This window comes from Drosophila guanche, unplaced genomic scaffold (assembly GCF_900245975.1).
Source record: "Drosophila guanche unplaced genomic scaffold, DGUA_6, whole genome shotgun sequence".
Taxonomy (NCBI): domain Eukaryota; kingdom Metazoa; phylum Arthropoda; class Insecta; order Diptera; family Drosophilidae; genus Drosophila; species Drosophila guanche.
Window position 1 is genome coordinate 1,353,019 of NW_022995753.1, and position 15,910 is coordinate 1,368,928.

Sequence of the window (15,910 nt, forward strand, 5' to 3'; positions counted from 1 at the left end):
CCCCCCCCCCCCCCCCCGCCCACCCGAATCTACCCTTTCCTTCGTGTTGTTTATATAATCCTTCTACGTTGTCTCGCTGTCTGTCTGGCTGGTTTCCCCCCCTCTGCAACAGCTACTGGACCATCAAACGTAAATTTGGGTCAAGTTTTTGTAAGCATAACGTATACCGAACGCCAAACCATAACCCAAAACCCAAAACCCAAAACCCACAAAAAATAGGGAACTACACCAAAACCGAAGCTAGAACCGGACCCAAACCTATTCCATATGCACCAATACATCTTTATGACTGTTTTGCAATGTTATTTTGTTGTGTGTGTGTGTGTGTGTGTGTATTTGCCTTATATTATTCCCTTATCTCTTGTGTGTGTGTGTGTGTGTGTGTGTGTGTGTGTGCGTACTCCCTTTCGGATAATTTAATCTTTTGACTGTCGCACTGAAGTGTTCTTCACAAACCCCACGAAAATACCTTGGTTGCCTTTCTACTCGTCTCGCTCTCTCGCTCTCACTCTGTCTCTCTCTCACTCTCTCTTCTTTGCTCTCTGTGTTTTTTGTGTTTACTTATTATTATCAATTATTTTTCATTATTTTTGTTTTCCTTTTGTTAGCATTTGTGTCCAAAATGTTTATATTAACAAAATTATAGCTTTTGCGATTTCTCACTTTTACATTGGTTTTGGTTTTGTTTTGTGCGTTTTGTAACCAAAAAAAAAATGTTGAAAAAATTACCAAAAAAAATGAGTTTTTTTCATTTACGTATGGATATAAAATAATTTCGTTGGATTTGGTTGATTATTGTTGTAGTTTGTTGTTTTATTTGTTGTTCCTACATGTGCACCGAACGCGTTTTTGGACTGGATTCTTGGATTCGCTGCCCGCTGATGTCCGTTTCACGTTCCGTTTGTTTAGCGGTCAAATGAACGACTGAAAGCGCTCTGCACGGTTGCTACTATTCGACGCACACGGACTACGGTGCGGAGTCTCTCCCTGAATGTTTGTACATGTGTGTGTGTTTGTGTCTCGCAGGCCATCAACAAATGGAGAACTTTTTACTGCTGATATTCTCCTCAATGGGGGCCCCGAGGTGTGTTTCTTGGTCACTGCTGAGAGAGAGCGCGTGGGAGAGAAGGAGAGATAAAAGTGAGAGAGAAAGTGGCTGCGAAGGGGGGCGGCCTGGGTGTGAGATAAAATTGCGACTCATAACCGACTTATGTAACGCACACAAATGCAGGCAGTACGTCCCAAAAACACGAAATCCACCACACACACGAGCTAAGCTTTTCACCACACTAACGTTGGAGCTGTTGTCGTGGTGTGCGTGTTAGAAACGCATCGGTATGCGTGTTAAAAGCTGCAAGAACTTACATCGAAAATAACAGAGGACCAAAAGAAGAAGCAAACCAACAAAAAAAGTAAAGAAAAGAACACCATGAAGCATTAAAAACGGTATAGACGGACCACAAATAAGATGAGGAGTGGTAGGAGGACACAAATATGTACATATGTACATATGAACATAAGTGACCGAAGAGAAGAACGATGTTGGAGCAGAGAGGGGAATTTTAACTTCTTGAAAACAATGGACAAAACTAAAAAAAAAACACAAAAACTACCAGCCCACATCCACGCACCCCACGGATAAAAACCCAAACTAGGACAATCGTCATGGGCAGAATTTAGCGATAAATAGCGGCACATTACCCAAAATTGTAAAGCCCGAGAGGCCAGGCCAAGACGCTCATTGGACGAACTCCTCGCGATTCCTCCCCCAAATGTGCAGATTTCGATGATGCCTGCCTGCCATGACGTGGCTGGGTAATAATCCAGCAATCCGACAATGAAGCAAACAAAACAAATACATAGAGCATAATACGATTATAATAAAAAATACAAACATTTGGCATTGCGTGTTCCTACCAATGACGTAACCTCCTTATGAACATGAACACACACACACACATAAAGAGAGAGAAAGAGGGAGAGGGAGAGAGAGCGCGTGAAAGACAACTTTTGAAAGAGGTGGCGGCTAAGAAAGAGGACTAAAGGAGCAGGTTACTGAAACAACGTCATACTTAGTGTGTGGGCGGGCAGCGTGAACGGTTTCAGCTTCTTCATCAGGTACAGTGCTTACCATAAGGCTTACCATATTCGATTTGAATCCATAATTTTGTACTCTTCAATGAAACTAGCAATCAGCCCATGTATCCATACATTTAGCCATCTCTTAAGCCTGTCTCTTGATAATTGGATATGATACAATGGTAGTCAATCGCGTTGTAGTCTCCATTTACCCACCTTTCACCAGTCGTACACTGCCGCATCGCATGGTACAATCGCCTCACACACACACACACACACACACAGACATAAAAGTGTTGACCTTGTCGAGAATTGCACCTCCAGTGGCCAAATCAGTTTTTATGGGCCCCCTGAGGACTATGAGGTGTTAATTTTAAGAGGCTGAAAGCAAGGTCCATAAAATTCCAGCAACTTTCGTTCTGGCAGAGCTCCATGGATCATTTTTGGATTGGTATTCAATTTTCGAGAATGTTTACCCATTCCAATTGATTTGGAAAATGTATAAAAATGCAAATCCGAATCTAAATCATTTTGTGGCTACAATTAGCCAAACGCTTCGACTTGGTTTCCATGTTTCCTTACATCCTCAGAGTTCCCCTTTTACTTTGGGGAGTCTTAAGTCAGAAGAAAGTCAGATTATTTCAAACCAAAGTCTGAATCGATTTTAAATGGTATCACAATTTTCGACCCTTAGTGGCTCTTTGTCTTGTTTATTTGTAATTTCAAATGGAATTGGAAATTATGTTCTTGCTCTGTTTATATGTACAAGCGAAGTGTAGTGCTTTTGTGGCACTAACAGAAACAGAAACAGAAGCAGAAAAAACTATTTCCCATCAATCAAATTGTTGTTGATGTTGAAACAATTTACAGTTTGCTGGATGGTTCCCTCGGAGCTCCGATTGCGTCAGACTGACTCACAGTTAGAGCCGTCAGGAAGTTTAAGTCTGTTTTAAACTTTTGTGTTTTCTTTTGACTTTTTCTCTTTTTTTTTTTTTTGTTGAACAGTTCTACCATCCTTCCGTTATATCCACCTATGTGTGTACACATGTACATGTACAGGCCTTGACACTTTTCACAAAAATGAAAGCACCGAAAAGCAGAAAAAGGTAAGGAAGACATAAACATTGCTGTGTTGTCGTAAGCGCTGACTAATCAGCGTCATTATCAAAAAAAGCCACAAAAGCACAACATGAAAGCGCCATAAGAGTGGTGGAGCGAGAGTTACACAGAGAGAGAGAGAGAGAGAGAGTGTGAAAAATGAAGGCAACATTTTGTGATTATCATTGTGGGCGAAAGTGCTTTTTAATGTCGGCGAGCATTTTAAATAATTATTTAATTATAATTAGCTGATGAGAGGAGGGATGAGATGTTGCTCTTCCCAGCAAACCCTTCTCACACACCTTTGCTCTTACCTAGCTAATCACCAGCAAACCTCTCTTCACGCAATTAGCGGCTAAGAAAGGGACGAGCTTTTGTTGTTCTTCTCTTCTACGAGAGCGTTGGCGTAAGGGCTGCAGGCGATCGTCAACCCTGTCTCGATAGAGAGTTTCAACTGTGAACTTTGGTACGTTTGGCTCTTAGCCAAACATAACTAAAGCATAAGGGATACATTCAGATATTCTTAATGCTGATTATCGACGCTCATAAACCAGCAGAGAGTGTCAACCCTCGACAAATGGTACTGGGTGCCCCTTAACGAGGTTTATTCCCCAAATATTGTTGCTTCCTTCCTTCTTCCTTCTTCCCTCACCACACACACACACACACACACCTCTCCTGCGGTAGTTAAATTAATTTAGGGTAGAACATCCTCCCAGAACGAGGAATGTAGCGGAACAGGGTCCACAAAAAAATGAAATAATAATAAATAAATTCATTAACATAAAACACGAAGGGAAGAGGGCGCCCTGGTGGGGGCGAGAGGAGGAGAAAAATGCGTAAAGTGTGTATGGAGGGGCGGGCGGGGGCTGTGCGTGACGGCAGAGTGGAAACCAGAACCCCTCAAGATTATGATCGCCGGTTCGTTATTGTTTTGAACATTTTCATGGCGTTTTTCTTGATTTGTGTTGAAGAGCTACTAAAGCTGCTGTAAGTTCGGTTTTTTGCTAGTTGGTTGGAAGCCAGAGGAAGAGGTTTTGGCATTATACAACCCACTTTTGGTAAGCCACTGCCCATCCACAATTTAGTAGCAATCCATGGTCCACTTCACCAGGTAATTTCAAATGGTTTCGAAGATACTTTTTTGCGAAAATGCTGGGAGAGGAGCAGCCCCTTCCTTCGGCTTTAGATGCGGACTGAGGGCCACAAAAACTTTTTTATGATTTGCACTCCAACATTAGACAATGCCGATACATTTGCTTTGCCAGGGAAATAAGTCAAGCGCTCGGGCATAAACTCATACATAATATTCTGAATGAATTGTTGCGTCCTGGACTAGGTTCTGCCTCTGCCCAAAGCCACAGTCCTGCTATTGCCATTCTTATACCCGTTACTCGAAGAGTAAATGGGGTTTATTGCATTTGTGGTCGAACGGAACATATTCGACCCTAGAAACAGGACTTTTCCTTGCCCGAGATTGGTGTTGCTTTGATTGACGAATGTGATTCATTGCGGGGGGGGGTGTACGATAAAGTCCCAATCAATCTGAAACAGTTGGCAGATTACGGAAAGGTATCAGCCCCATAAACTTTACCTTACACAGAACAACTTATTCCCCTTCTCGAGGCAACCTGCGTGCAGACTCAACATACTCCTACTTGTGAGTATCCTTTGATGGCACACTTTATGTAGCAGTGCTAATGGCGCTTTATTATTGGCAAAGTTATCCGGACTTGGTTACCCAAAAACTTTGCACAGAAGAGAGTGGAGAGGAGGCACTACCGGTGCCCAAAGAGGAGAGGCGGAGGTGGAGCTCGCAGAGTAGCGAGAACGAGCATTGGACGCTTTTGGTTGAGCGGCAGCCAATTTATATGGAAATAGATGCGCGGCACATTTTCAATACGGATTTTCCCATTACCCCCTCAAGCCCGCCTCCCCCTGCTGCAAAGAAAGAGAAGAAAATCGATTTCCATGGGATTGGGGCATACAAATAAGAATCTTAAGCGGAGTCTAAGCCAACGCCACGAGACGCCGAAGGGGATACCTAGACGCAAGATTACTTTACTTACTCTATTCTGTGCAATGTCCCTACCTCTTGTTTTATTTGTATATTTCTTTGGGTGTGTATTTGGAACAAATTACGTAGCGAAAGGTCTGCCGCTGCTGCAGTGGCCTTGTACTTGCTTGATGTATCGCTGAAACGGTCAAATGAAATGGTTCACGCCGCCGAACCAATTTCTTGGCACAAAACGTCTAAAAATATAAAAACAAAACCAAAGCAAATTAGGCCTAAATAAAGGGCTCGTGCCCAAAGTTCAAATCCAGAATGCCATAAAATTGGCTGACGTAAATTCTCAGTTGTAAATACACTCAAAGAGTCCGTGAAACATGAGCGACACACAGAAAACTAACACAGTGGAAAAATCTGCACAAAACTAATATGTACATCCCCATACTCTTTGAGTGTACAAATCAAGTTACAAAGGTTACGTGCGTAGGTTGCCGTTATCCCCCCGGTTTTTTGTTGTATCCTTATCCTCTTTCATGCCATAAAAACTAGATTTTGTGCGGCAAGTTGGCCTCTTTTTCTCGCCAACCATTTAGCCAGTCCCAATCTTATGCCCTGCCTGACGCTTTTATATTGACCAAATCAATTACACAATCATATGCCAAGCTCAGCGGCACGCCTTGGTGCCCTCCATTCTATAGATTTTGCAGCAGACTACGACCTACGACCTACGACCCATCCGGGTGCCGGTGCCGGTGCCGGTGCCAGTTTGCTACCCATCCGAGTTCGGTACTTCCTGCCATTCCATTCTGACACTTGCCACACAACTTTCAATCAAATCAACCGAGCCAACAATGACCAACATGAGCCACGCCCACACATCTACCGCCTGCTAAACTCCCTAATAGCGTCCCCAAACGCAGAAGCAAGTGAAGGCCGACTGCCTCGGAGGCAAAAGAAGGCGATGTTGGCCACGAAAATGAAATGGGCTCTGGCATGGGGGATCTGGGGAAACATATCTTCGTGACAGCGCGTACTGCTACTATTTTTGCAAACGTTTTAAATTAATTGTGGCTAAAGTTCGATTCTGTCAACGCTCGATTTCGGAGCATTTTAATTTCGAGGATTAGCTGCTGAGGAAAGAGACAGAAAGGGATGATGTCAATAGGCTTCGAACGAAAGTTACAGCAAATAAAAGTTTCAAGTGTTGTCCACAAAAAGAGCCCGGAGCCCGGAGCCCGTAGCTGCTTGGGGGCACCAACCAAAAGTCAGGTAGTTTAGTCAGGTGGACGGAGGCAAAGTCAGTTAGTCGCAAGTTTAAATTGACTGACACTTTTCCGCAACTGAATGTTCCGAAAGTTTTGTGGCTCCAGCAGTCGGGCTTCCCATTCCCATTGTTCAGGGGCTTCTGGGACTATCCATCAAGTCGGAAATGTGTACAGGGATGGGATGGAATAGGTTTGGGGCAGTGCAGATAAGACCCAGACTCATGGCGGGGCAGGACGACGGAAAGTGACAAGCAACACGGTCCCTGTTGCACGTTAAAGCTGTCACTTGTTTGCCTTCAGAGAATGTTGCACATTATGGCAACGAAACCTGAGGATGAAAAAACGATTGGCTGAATATCTATTACACCAAGCCCGAGACGAGACTCTAAGGAGCTCGATCTATCTATTAGTTCGTTTTTTGAGAAGACACTTGTCAAGTTTTTGGTAAACTTGTCTGTGATTTTCTCCTCTTCCCAGATGGGTGCGTGACTCTGTCTCAATCCGCATGCGCGTCCTTGTTCATGGCGAGGCCTGCACTTGTTCTGCTCCATTTGCCCAGAAATATTCTGAGTCAATCGTATTTATTGATTGGGTTACTTCTAAATTTTCGGTGGGTCCTGGACTATTCTAGCATTTTGTCTTGGTTTCAGTTGGTGGGGCTTGGTTTCTTTTTGGCTGTCCTTGACTTTTGCCAGGCTCGCACTTTGTGAACACTTTTTGGCAGCCTCATCGCCATTGCCATCGCCTGCCTGAACTGCCGCCTGTCCCGCTGTGTCCTAGCCCTGTTATTGTGGACTGACCAAGTTATGAGTAGTGAAAGTTTCAAAATAGTTTTCTTTTTTTTGTACAACGTTTTTTTCCGAGTGACTTTTATTCGTGTGTATGCTCCTGGCATTGCATGAGGTCTGGGATTTAAGTACTTTACGGATTTTATTGACTAACTCATTCAGCCAGCATTTTCATTGAAAGCTTCATCTGCATCGCGAATATCTAAATAATCCTATAGCCTAAATTATCGGATATTTTAGAGCGTCGCAAAGCAGAGCCCTCGGTCGTTTAAGCTTACTAAATGGGTAACCTCTGAACGACTTATGATACCTTCATAACATTGTACAAATAAATAATTCAAAGAGTTGTATGAACCATCTTTAATATATTCAGTTTTTCGCTCTTTATAAATTTCAAATATTGTGCGGCGATATCAATGCGGTGTAATTTTTAATACCAATACTATTATCGATATATATCTCGATACACAGGGCTGTATTCTTTTTCATGAAGCAACACTCGCTCTTCATAAGTTCATCTACATGACAAAACAACCACATGCCTAGTGGCGACACCTGGCGGTGCTTCTATCAAACAATTTGACAAGCTTTTCCGTTAAATGTTTTTGTCGCCACCACAAAAAATACATCTAGCTTGAAGCTCTTATGGAATAAGTGTACATACTTCAATGTATGTAAAATGTACATACATATTTCTCTAACTGGCGCCTGCCGTTCAAATAATACGTTACAAATGCTTTTTAGGCGGCTTATTGTTTTCTTTATAATCGCTACTGCTATAACGATGTAATAATCTTAGCTTACGCAATAATATATACAGTATTTAGGTACGGACTATAATTAAGTACTAGGCAACTAATTTGGGTTATTTGATTCCAGCCCTTCCTTGGCATTCAGTTGGTAATCCCATACACATATACATATGTATGTACATCAGGTATAAATGTACATATGGACATACATATGTATGCACAACTTTGGACTAGGGCTTGAGGAATATATGTATGTATTTATGTACAAGACGAATGCATCGAATGCTCTATAAAAAAAAATACTAGGTACTTAGAACCGAAGTAAATACAAGGCCTCAATGCTATAAGTATGGCCATAAGTAAGCCAGCCGATAGAGATATACAGATGCACCTTCATACATATGTATTTACATATGTATGTATGCAGTTACATATAGTAAAAGTCGCATTTTATGTATCGCACGTTGAGCCAGCGTTTGGGTGTGGTGTGTTTCGTGTGGTGTTATCCGATGCGCTGCCTGTTGGGGAAAATCTCGTAGTTCTCTCTCCTCCTCCGCAAAGGTTGGCTCCTTCCTCTGCTTCCACCGGCCTAGATGTGTAGAATGGCTTCCGTCGAGGATGTCGAGCGACTAGCACTCGACTTGGACGATGTCTGTGGCGTTTCCATATCCTTGCTCTGTTCCACATCAATATCGATCACCAGGCAGTCGTAGGACGGAGGTGGCAGCTCGAATTTCAACACGCTCTCATAGCTGGGGGGCAGAGTGTCCACAATGCGAAGCACATCATTTTGTGAATTGATCTAACGAGGGGAATAAAAAGTCCAATTAACAGTCAGCGTTGGGAGAACTCTGTGAGATGCTGTCTCCACTTACGTGCGACATTGCTCCGTTGGTGGCTCGATTGCCGGCCTCGTCTATGGGCCCTGCCCAGATGCAAACGCCCATGCGGTGCGTGACATAGCCGCAGATGATCACGCTGATCACCAGCATTCCAATGCCCAGCGCAAAGACCAGCCAGCGCGACTGATCGCTGTTGTCGCGCAGATTCTTTTCCAGCTGCAGCGCGCAGAGAATCAGGACGGGCACTGCCACCATGGCCACCAGTAGATCAACTATCGGACGCTGTGTGCCATGTCCCGCGTTCAGCGGGGCCCGTCCCATTCCTGAGAAGGAGCCAAAGTTGTGGCTGCTGCCATTCGGCGTAAGTGTGGAGCGGGCCACGACTGTGTTGTGATTCTGTAGCACCATTCTGAAAGGCAGAGAGGTGGACACAGATGAGTAAATGGGTTGGGTAAATGTTAATGCTTAACTGACTCTCTTTTGATCACCCAATCTCTTCCCTGATTATGTGTGTGTATTATGTGTGTGCAGACACTATAAACATTTCGATTACTGTTGTGTGGTACGGGGTCATACCTGGAATCAAAGGCGTTCATCAGCCACAAGTCATAGAACGGGAGCATTTCGATATCGGTTTCAGTTTCTCTCACTCTCCTTCTGTGAGATTGGTTTTGATTGAAATCAATTGATTAATTTACTGTTGCTGTCATTCAGTTTTTCGATTGCATATTGCATTCAATGCTTTCGAAAATAATCGTATTGCTTATGGATATTTTCACTAGGATATCTGATCCATTGAAGGCTAGTTGGCCACTTGCCCAAAGTGAGGCTAAAGATGAGGGATAAATGTGGTATTCGTCTCTCCGTTCCCTCACATCATAAGCATTCGTAGGAAGCTTATCAATATGTAATGTCCCTAAAGGGATTGGGACCAGGACAGTTTAGCTCGCAGAGGAAGCGATAAGGAGTCAAGAAAACACTTTTGAATGCATAATATTTCCACCTCGGTTGCCAAGGCAACATCCGACAAATAACACTTGAGCATTGGGATTCGGATTCGATTTCAGTTTCGTTTTCACTGGCAAAAAAAAAGAACAATAGCCACGGCTGGTCGGGCTGAAACCGATTTGCTGCGAACTGGACCGGTCAAGTGTTTGGAATCAACTCGAAAAGCGTCCCAGTGAGTATAAGCGTAGTACTGATGGACTGCTGACTGCCGGGATACCCAGCAGTATGAATAGTCCGGGGTATGGTAGAATTACTAATAGCTAACGTCGTCAGCTGAGTGGAGGAGCACCAGCTTATTCACCACGCTCTCTCAGCTCTCAGAGAGGCAAGGGCTAGAGAGAGATAGCAAACGTTTATTAGTAATTTCACCATGATTTCACCATGAGCTGGTGTTCCTCGAATGAGAAGGATGTGGTGAATCTGTCACCTATTAGTAATTTCACCATGGTCCGGGGGATAGATAGATTTCATACACCATAAAAAAATATATCAACGCATACCAAAATGCACAAACTACCTTCTTCCTAAGGGGTAGCACTAAAAAAAACATTAAATTGCAATTCAAGAATTCAAAAGCGAAGCAGAAAATAATTTTTTGTCATTGCGGTTGTGTGGGCAGTCCGCATAATGGCAGTGGGACGGGGTGTAAAACCAAGAGGAGGAGTTCTGGTAAAAGCAAAAGAAAATAATGATAGGAGGGAAGTTACTAAGGTTCTTGTCGTGGCTTTATCTAAAAGCGAAAACAAAGTCACAGCAAAGCAGAAACAGGTTGCAACTGGCTCGGGTCGTTCATTATATTTTGAGCTTTATCTAAAAGATGTCTGAACTTTACCAGAGATACTGCACAAGAGAAACCTTGTGTATACCACTGAGACAAGACGTAAATGGCAGCACAGTTCTTCTCTAAGATTCTAATTATGGAACCAGCTGAAAATTTAATGTTATAAAAGGAACAATACCTGTACACATACGTATGTGCAATGATAGCTTCTGCAAACACGCAAATAAATTCAAAAATCTATTAAGAAATTAACAAACCAAAGGACAGTCTGCCTCCATCTGCTTTTATCCCCCCACTTGGGTCACATGACAAATGCAAATAAAATATGGAAATGTCCATAAGAGTGTGCATCATTATCAGTCCAGACAGCTTCGTACTGATAAGACGCATCTGTCTCCGCTCTTTGGTTCGGCTTGCATATGCACAATGTACCGGTTTTGTCATTGTAACTTTTTCATTCGCCCTCGTTCTGCTCGTACCGTACCCAACCCACCACGAGGAACTGAACTTATCGTTGTCAGTGACTCTCCATTTGAATGATGTAGTGCCCAAATGTGGAAGTTCTCGTCGTTAATTTATAAATGTTTCGAGGTTTTGAGGCGAGGACCCAGTTTTGGTTCCAAGAGCCGTTACACTCCGATTTACGTATGTAAGTCGCTGTCCGAAATCAGGGCGCAATAACCCTACCCTTTTTTTTGGCATTAAATGCAATTTAAAATGCAATTAAAAAATTCGATATTCGGAGCATAGTTCGTATGGCAGCTAGACTTGATCGGACTATGAAAATATCTTATAATCACTTATTTATGGTATTTATTGTAATTGTCGCTTCTTTTTGGCAGATAACAGTTTCAGGCACAGATATCTTACGCAAAAGTTGAAGATACAAACACCAATCATTGCTTGAGCCATCAACTTCCGCCTTGCGTCAGAGTCTGTGGACTTCCGCTCAGAGAAGGCTACATCTGCGCCCGCTACCCCTTGCCCAGTGACAGATAATATACGAAGTACTACGTGCCCAGAAGAATTTTGAGTAATTTTTGCATATTTTCACTTGTGAATGAAGATCATTTCATGAGCATCGGCTCTAGTCAATGACCAGAGGCATGCATGCATATGTACTTGATAATCTCGTATCGTATCATCATATAGGGAGTAATCAACTGAACAAGGCAGGTTCCCAGTCCAACGAAATAGTACAATATCTCGATACGTTATTGCATGTCAACTGTCGCTGCCTTTGCCTCTTCCTGACCAAATTAATTAATTTTCTTAAATAAAAATTTTCCTTGTGACTCTAATAGACACACACGCCCACAAAACAAGGGCACCAGTGAAGCCAGGGAAACTGAGTAAAAAGTATTCTTTATATGGGTATGGGTATGTGTATGGGGTTGTTGTCTTATCTCATACGATTCGTTCTCCTGAAAATGAGCAATTACGAGTGCTGCGTGATTTTGACTTTGACAGGAGAATAGAGTGTCAGCTGAAAGCTTGTCACTGGCCCAGAAACCCAATTGAATCCAAGTGCAAAGATCAGGCATAAGAATATACCACTGCAGAATATTATTACTCGTAAATAAATCGTTTACGTCTGCAAATATCGGAATAACTGATGACTCTGCTCGACTTTTTAGCGAGTAAGCTAAAATTCTTGTTTGTGGCAGCTTTTATGTGGGATCTTCGTACCAAGACGTTCGCCTTTTGTCGCTTGGTAGGGCCTCCACACGGATCGTCAATCAGCTCGATAGGGCAATGCATTTTTTTCTTCATATTTCTTTCTTTTCTTTAGCTAAAGGTGTACTCAGAAAAATAATCTACGCAAATATCACAAAGATACACATATGACAACAACGATATGATTTCCACAAAGTGAGTGAATTTCCCTATTTGCGTTCGTTGAAATGCGTCATTGCCCAGCCCCAGATGTTCAGTGCATATGATTCAAGCTTCATTATTTCTCTCTCCTCAAGCAGGGAACTGCAATTAGCCTGCTTGCTGATCTTCTCGTGCTTATCAGTCCAAGCCGATAACAACGGTAAAAGCTCCTAGGTGTTTAACCTCTATGAATAACATGGTTTTTTTTTTGTTTTCAAAAAACTACCATGGAAAACAAGCACCGCTTGGAATTAAAATATAGTTGGGAGCAGTGGAACAATTTATAGCAAATTTACCTTATTCTAGCCTACTTATAAATGGAGTCACTCTGTATGGACCTAAATATGTACAAGTTTATGGGCGTAAGTATGAGCCTTCCATTGCTTGCTGAAGTGCTTTACACGAACCAGAATGAAGAAATGACGATGATTCCCCAGACCTATTCAACCAAGGAGAGTAATAAATGTACATACATATGCATGTACATATGTACATATATGTATGTATTAATTGATCGGATCAGTGCTGTTAAATTGTGAATGGGCGTATGTGTCAGCCGTTGTTGATGCCTTTTGATTGACCAAGTTGCCTGGGAGTCGATTGGGAGGGTGGATGGCTTCCCCATAAAGTGGAAGCTTCCTATTGAAAACTGAGCGTATGTATTGGATACATGTCTTTAGCTACATATGTATTAGTGACCCTCTTTAGCAAAAACCCTCCATGGTAAAAGCACAACTTTTTCTTCATATTGTTGCTCATTGTGTTTTGGTTTTGTTTGCTGCTGGACTACGCAAGAAAATAAATAAATATCACACATTCGTACATACATATATTGTACATATGTATATTGTACATATGGTTTTATATTGTATAAATGTTATACATACATATGTACATATATGTTCACTAATAAAAGCAACAAAATAAATTAGTTCTATTCTGCTATCAATAAATTGTGTTTACGTACATATATATCTGTTGTTTCTCGGTTGTACATAAATATATATGTTGGTATGTACATATTTATGTACATATGTACATGCATGTTTTTGTTAAAATTGGGAACAATTTGTAGTTCTACCATGTTTACGCATCTCAGTTGGCTTTTCTACATATTTTTGTGGGATCTTTCATGGAATGCTGCAACTTCGAACGAGAAGCAAACACCTGTGTTTCTTCTTAGCTTTTTCATTTGGGGGATAGTTCCAATCTTCTTCGCCTCCCAAATTGCATGGCATGGCCCACATACACCATCACGAACATACATATGTACATACATACGTTCGTACACACTAAAGAAGAGAGCATAATTCTGCCTCTGTCTCTCCACTGCTCCTCCTTTCCAATTTTGTGAATTTTATTTATAGGCATAGAATGAAGGGTGAGTTGTAAACATGTTTGTCGGAATTTCGTACTCACTTGAGAATTTCTCTGAACGCTTCTCTTCCGCTCTTCTCGCTCTCGTTTCTAGCAAACACACTCACTCTCACTCTCTGTTTATATATATTTGGGGATGCTGCCTTCTGCTCTGCTCTTCTTCAGATCGAGTTGTATTTTTCGCGTATTTGCGAACAACAAAAAACAGACACAAAAACAAAAAGCACGAAAATGTTGTGTTTTTATCAAGAATTTTGCACGCGATTCGATTGATTTGACGATCGCGGTTGCCAAAGGCCAGTGCGGGCAGCGGCAAGTTGAATGGACTATCTATCTGTGCTGGCTCTGAGTGTACTCGTAGTGCACCTCCTGGTTTTGGTTTGGGTCCTGGTTCTCGCAGCTGCTGCCTACTCTCACGCAATGGATCCAATGCCCGTGAACCATCACAACAATTCCACTATGAGCAAGTGGTTGATGGTCGCGTATGGTGCTACCTCCTTGGCCAGGATCTCTATCGAGTGCGTTCTGCTGAACTTTAGACAACTCCGGAATTCGAGGCGAACACAAGAGAAGCACAACCGAAGACGACCGGTCTAAGCGTAAGAGTTAACGTTCAACAGACTCGTGCACTCGGAACAAAATTATTGTTATTTATTATTGTTCCTCGTTCATATGTTTTTTTCGAACAAGTCGCGCAGATCTCCGGATGAACCAAGGCGAGCATTGACTAAGCAGCAACTGTGCCGTTCCAATCGCTTTTGCGTCTGCTCTGGCTTCGAGACTCTCTACTCACGTCTGCTGCTCACGGCGACGTCGGACAGTGGGGCATTTCGAACATTTTTGCACAATTATTATACGTTCTAACAAAGATTCCGTCTAATCTACAATCTAAACATTTTCGGAAAGATAATTTTCTAAGCTGTACAATAAAACAAAAACCTCGGGACTCTTTAGAAAGATGAATAAGTCAACCGTCAATAAATATAAATAAATATGTACATGCCTACCTACATATGTACATATTTATATGCATCTATTTGAACGTCTTTCACCCTGTTTTTCCATTCTTTTCAAATGAAAAACATTTCGAATGAAAACTCTTACTGATGATATGCAAAGTTTTTATAACCACCATTTGAAAGTTTATCTGGAAAAGGAGGGAAAATTGATGTGCACCACTGTGCGTCGACGCTAAGGCAATCACGTTTTTGTTGCTTCTGTAGAAGATTCTCTGATGTTGCTGTTGTTGCTCAGCGTTTGCTCTCCGTCAGAGATGCGCAAGGGCAGAAAAGTGTCGATCACTAATATGATGCCAGAATTTAATTGTTTTTCGATCAGAGACTTTTATGTCGTTTACAGCTGAATGAATGGCTGTTCAACGAAAAGCTGCATCAAGCTTCTTTGGACTACTTTTAAGAAAATCGTAATCTCCGTCAAAAAACAGTACACAATAGAATATCAAGCTTCTACGTTTAGATGGGGAATAGGTCACTGAAATTACTCTTTATGTTTTTCATTACTAGTTCAAGTTGCTCTCTCTGGTACTCACACAATTTTCATACTGACCAGGGTAAACTTATAACAAGATATGGTTATCGGGAATGACGGCCTCTTTTTAAGCACAATAGGCGTAGAAACAACAAGAAGGAACGGTGTGAGACGCTGCTAAAGGCTCAATACGTACAAATGTACCTTATGATTTGTATTTGCTACATATGCACTCTCTCTATTATACTCTCTGAGAACTAGGAGACAAATATGGAATCGGCTATTGATGTTGATCAAATATATGAAAAAATTTTTTATAGGGTCATCAACTTTTACCTCTGTGCTTTACATTGTATGTACATATGTAAATTCACGTCGACCAGTACCGGGAATGAAAAGGAGCAAATAAGCGTAATGGGGAGGCTGATTTACAGCTTATGCTACACTCGCCGAGCAGCATGAGCACACCTTCTTATTATAGGTCCTTCTATGCTTACTCTCTAGGTAAGCAATAAGCAGAGGGTCATATAGTCCGGAGCTGAA

General features: G+C 42.1%; 1 protein-coding gene across 2 annotated transcripts; it reads right to left on the reverse strand.

Moving 5' to 3' along the window:
- Nucleotides 1–8,243: 8,243 nt before the first annotated feature.
- On the reverse strand, nt 8,244–14,208 carry LOC117588547. 2 transcript variants are annotated; one of them, XM_034279926.1, is made up of 3 exons: nt 9,412–9,757; nt 8,869–9,244; nt 8,244–8,795 (listed from the first exon to the last, which is right to left on the reverse strand). In XM_034279926.1, the coding sequence occupies exons 1-3, from the start codon at nt 9,456–9,458 to the stop codon at nt 8,583–8,585; spliced, it is 636 nt and encodes a 211-aa protein (XP_034135817.1). In that variant the 5' UTR covers nt 9,459–9,757; the 3' UTR covers nt 8,244–8,582. The 2 variants fall into 2 exon arrangements, with proteins under 2 accessions (XP_034135817.1, XP_034135818.1); XM_034279927.1 differs by lacking the exon at nt 9,412–9,757 and adding an exon at nt 13,922–14,208 and having other exon boundaries at nt 8,245–8,795.
- Nucleotides 14,209–15,910: the final 1,702 nt, after the last annotated feature.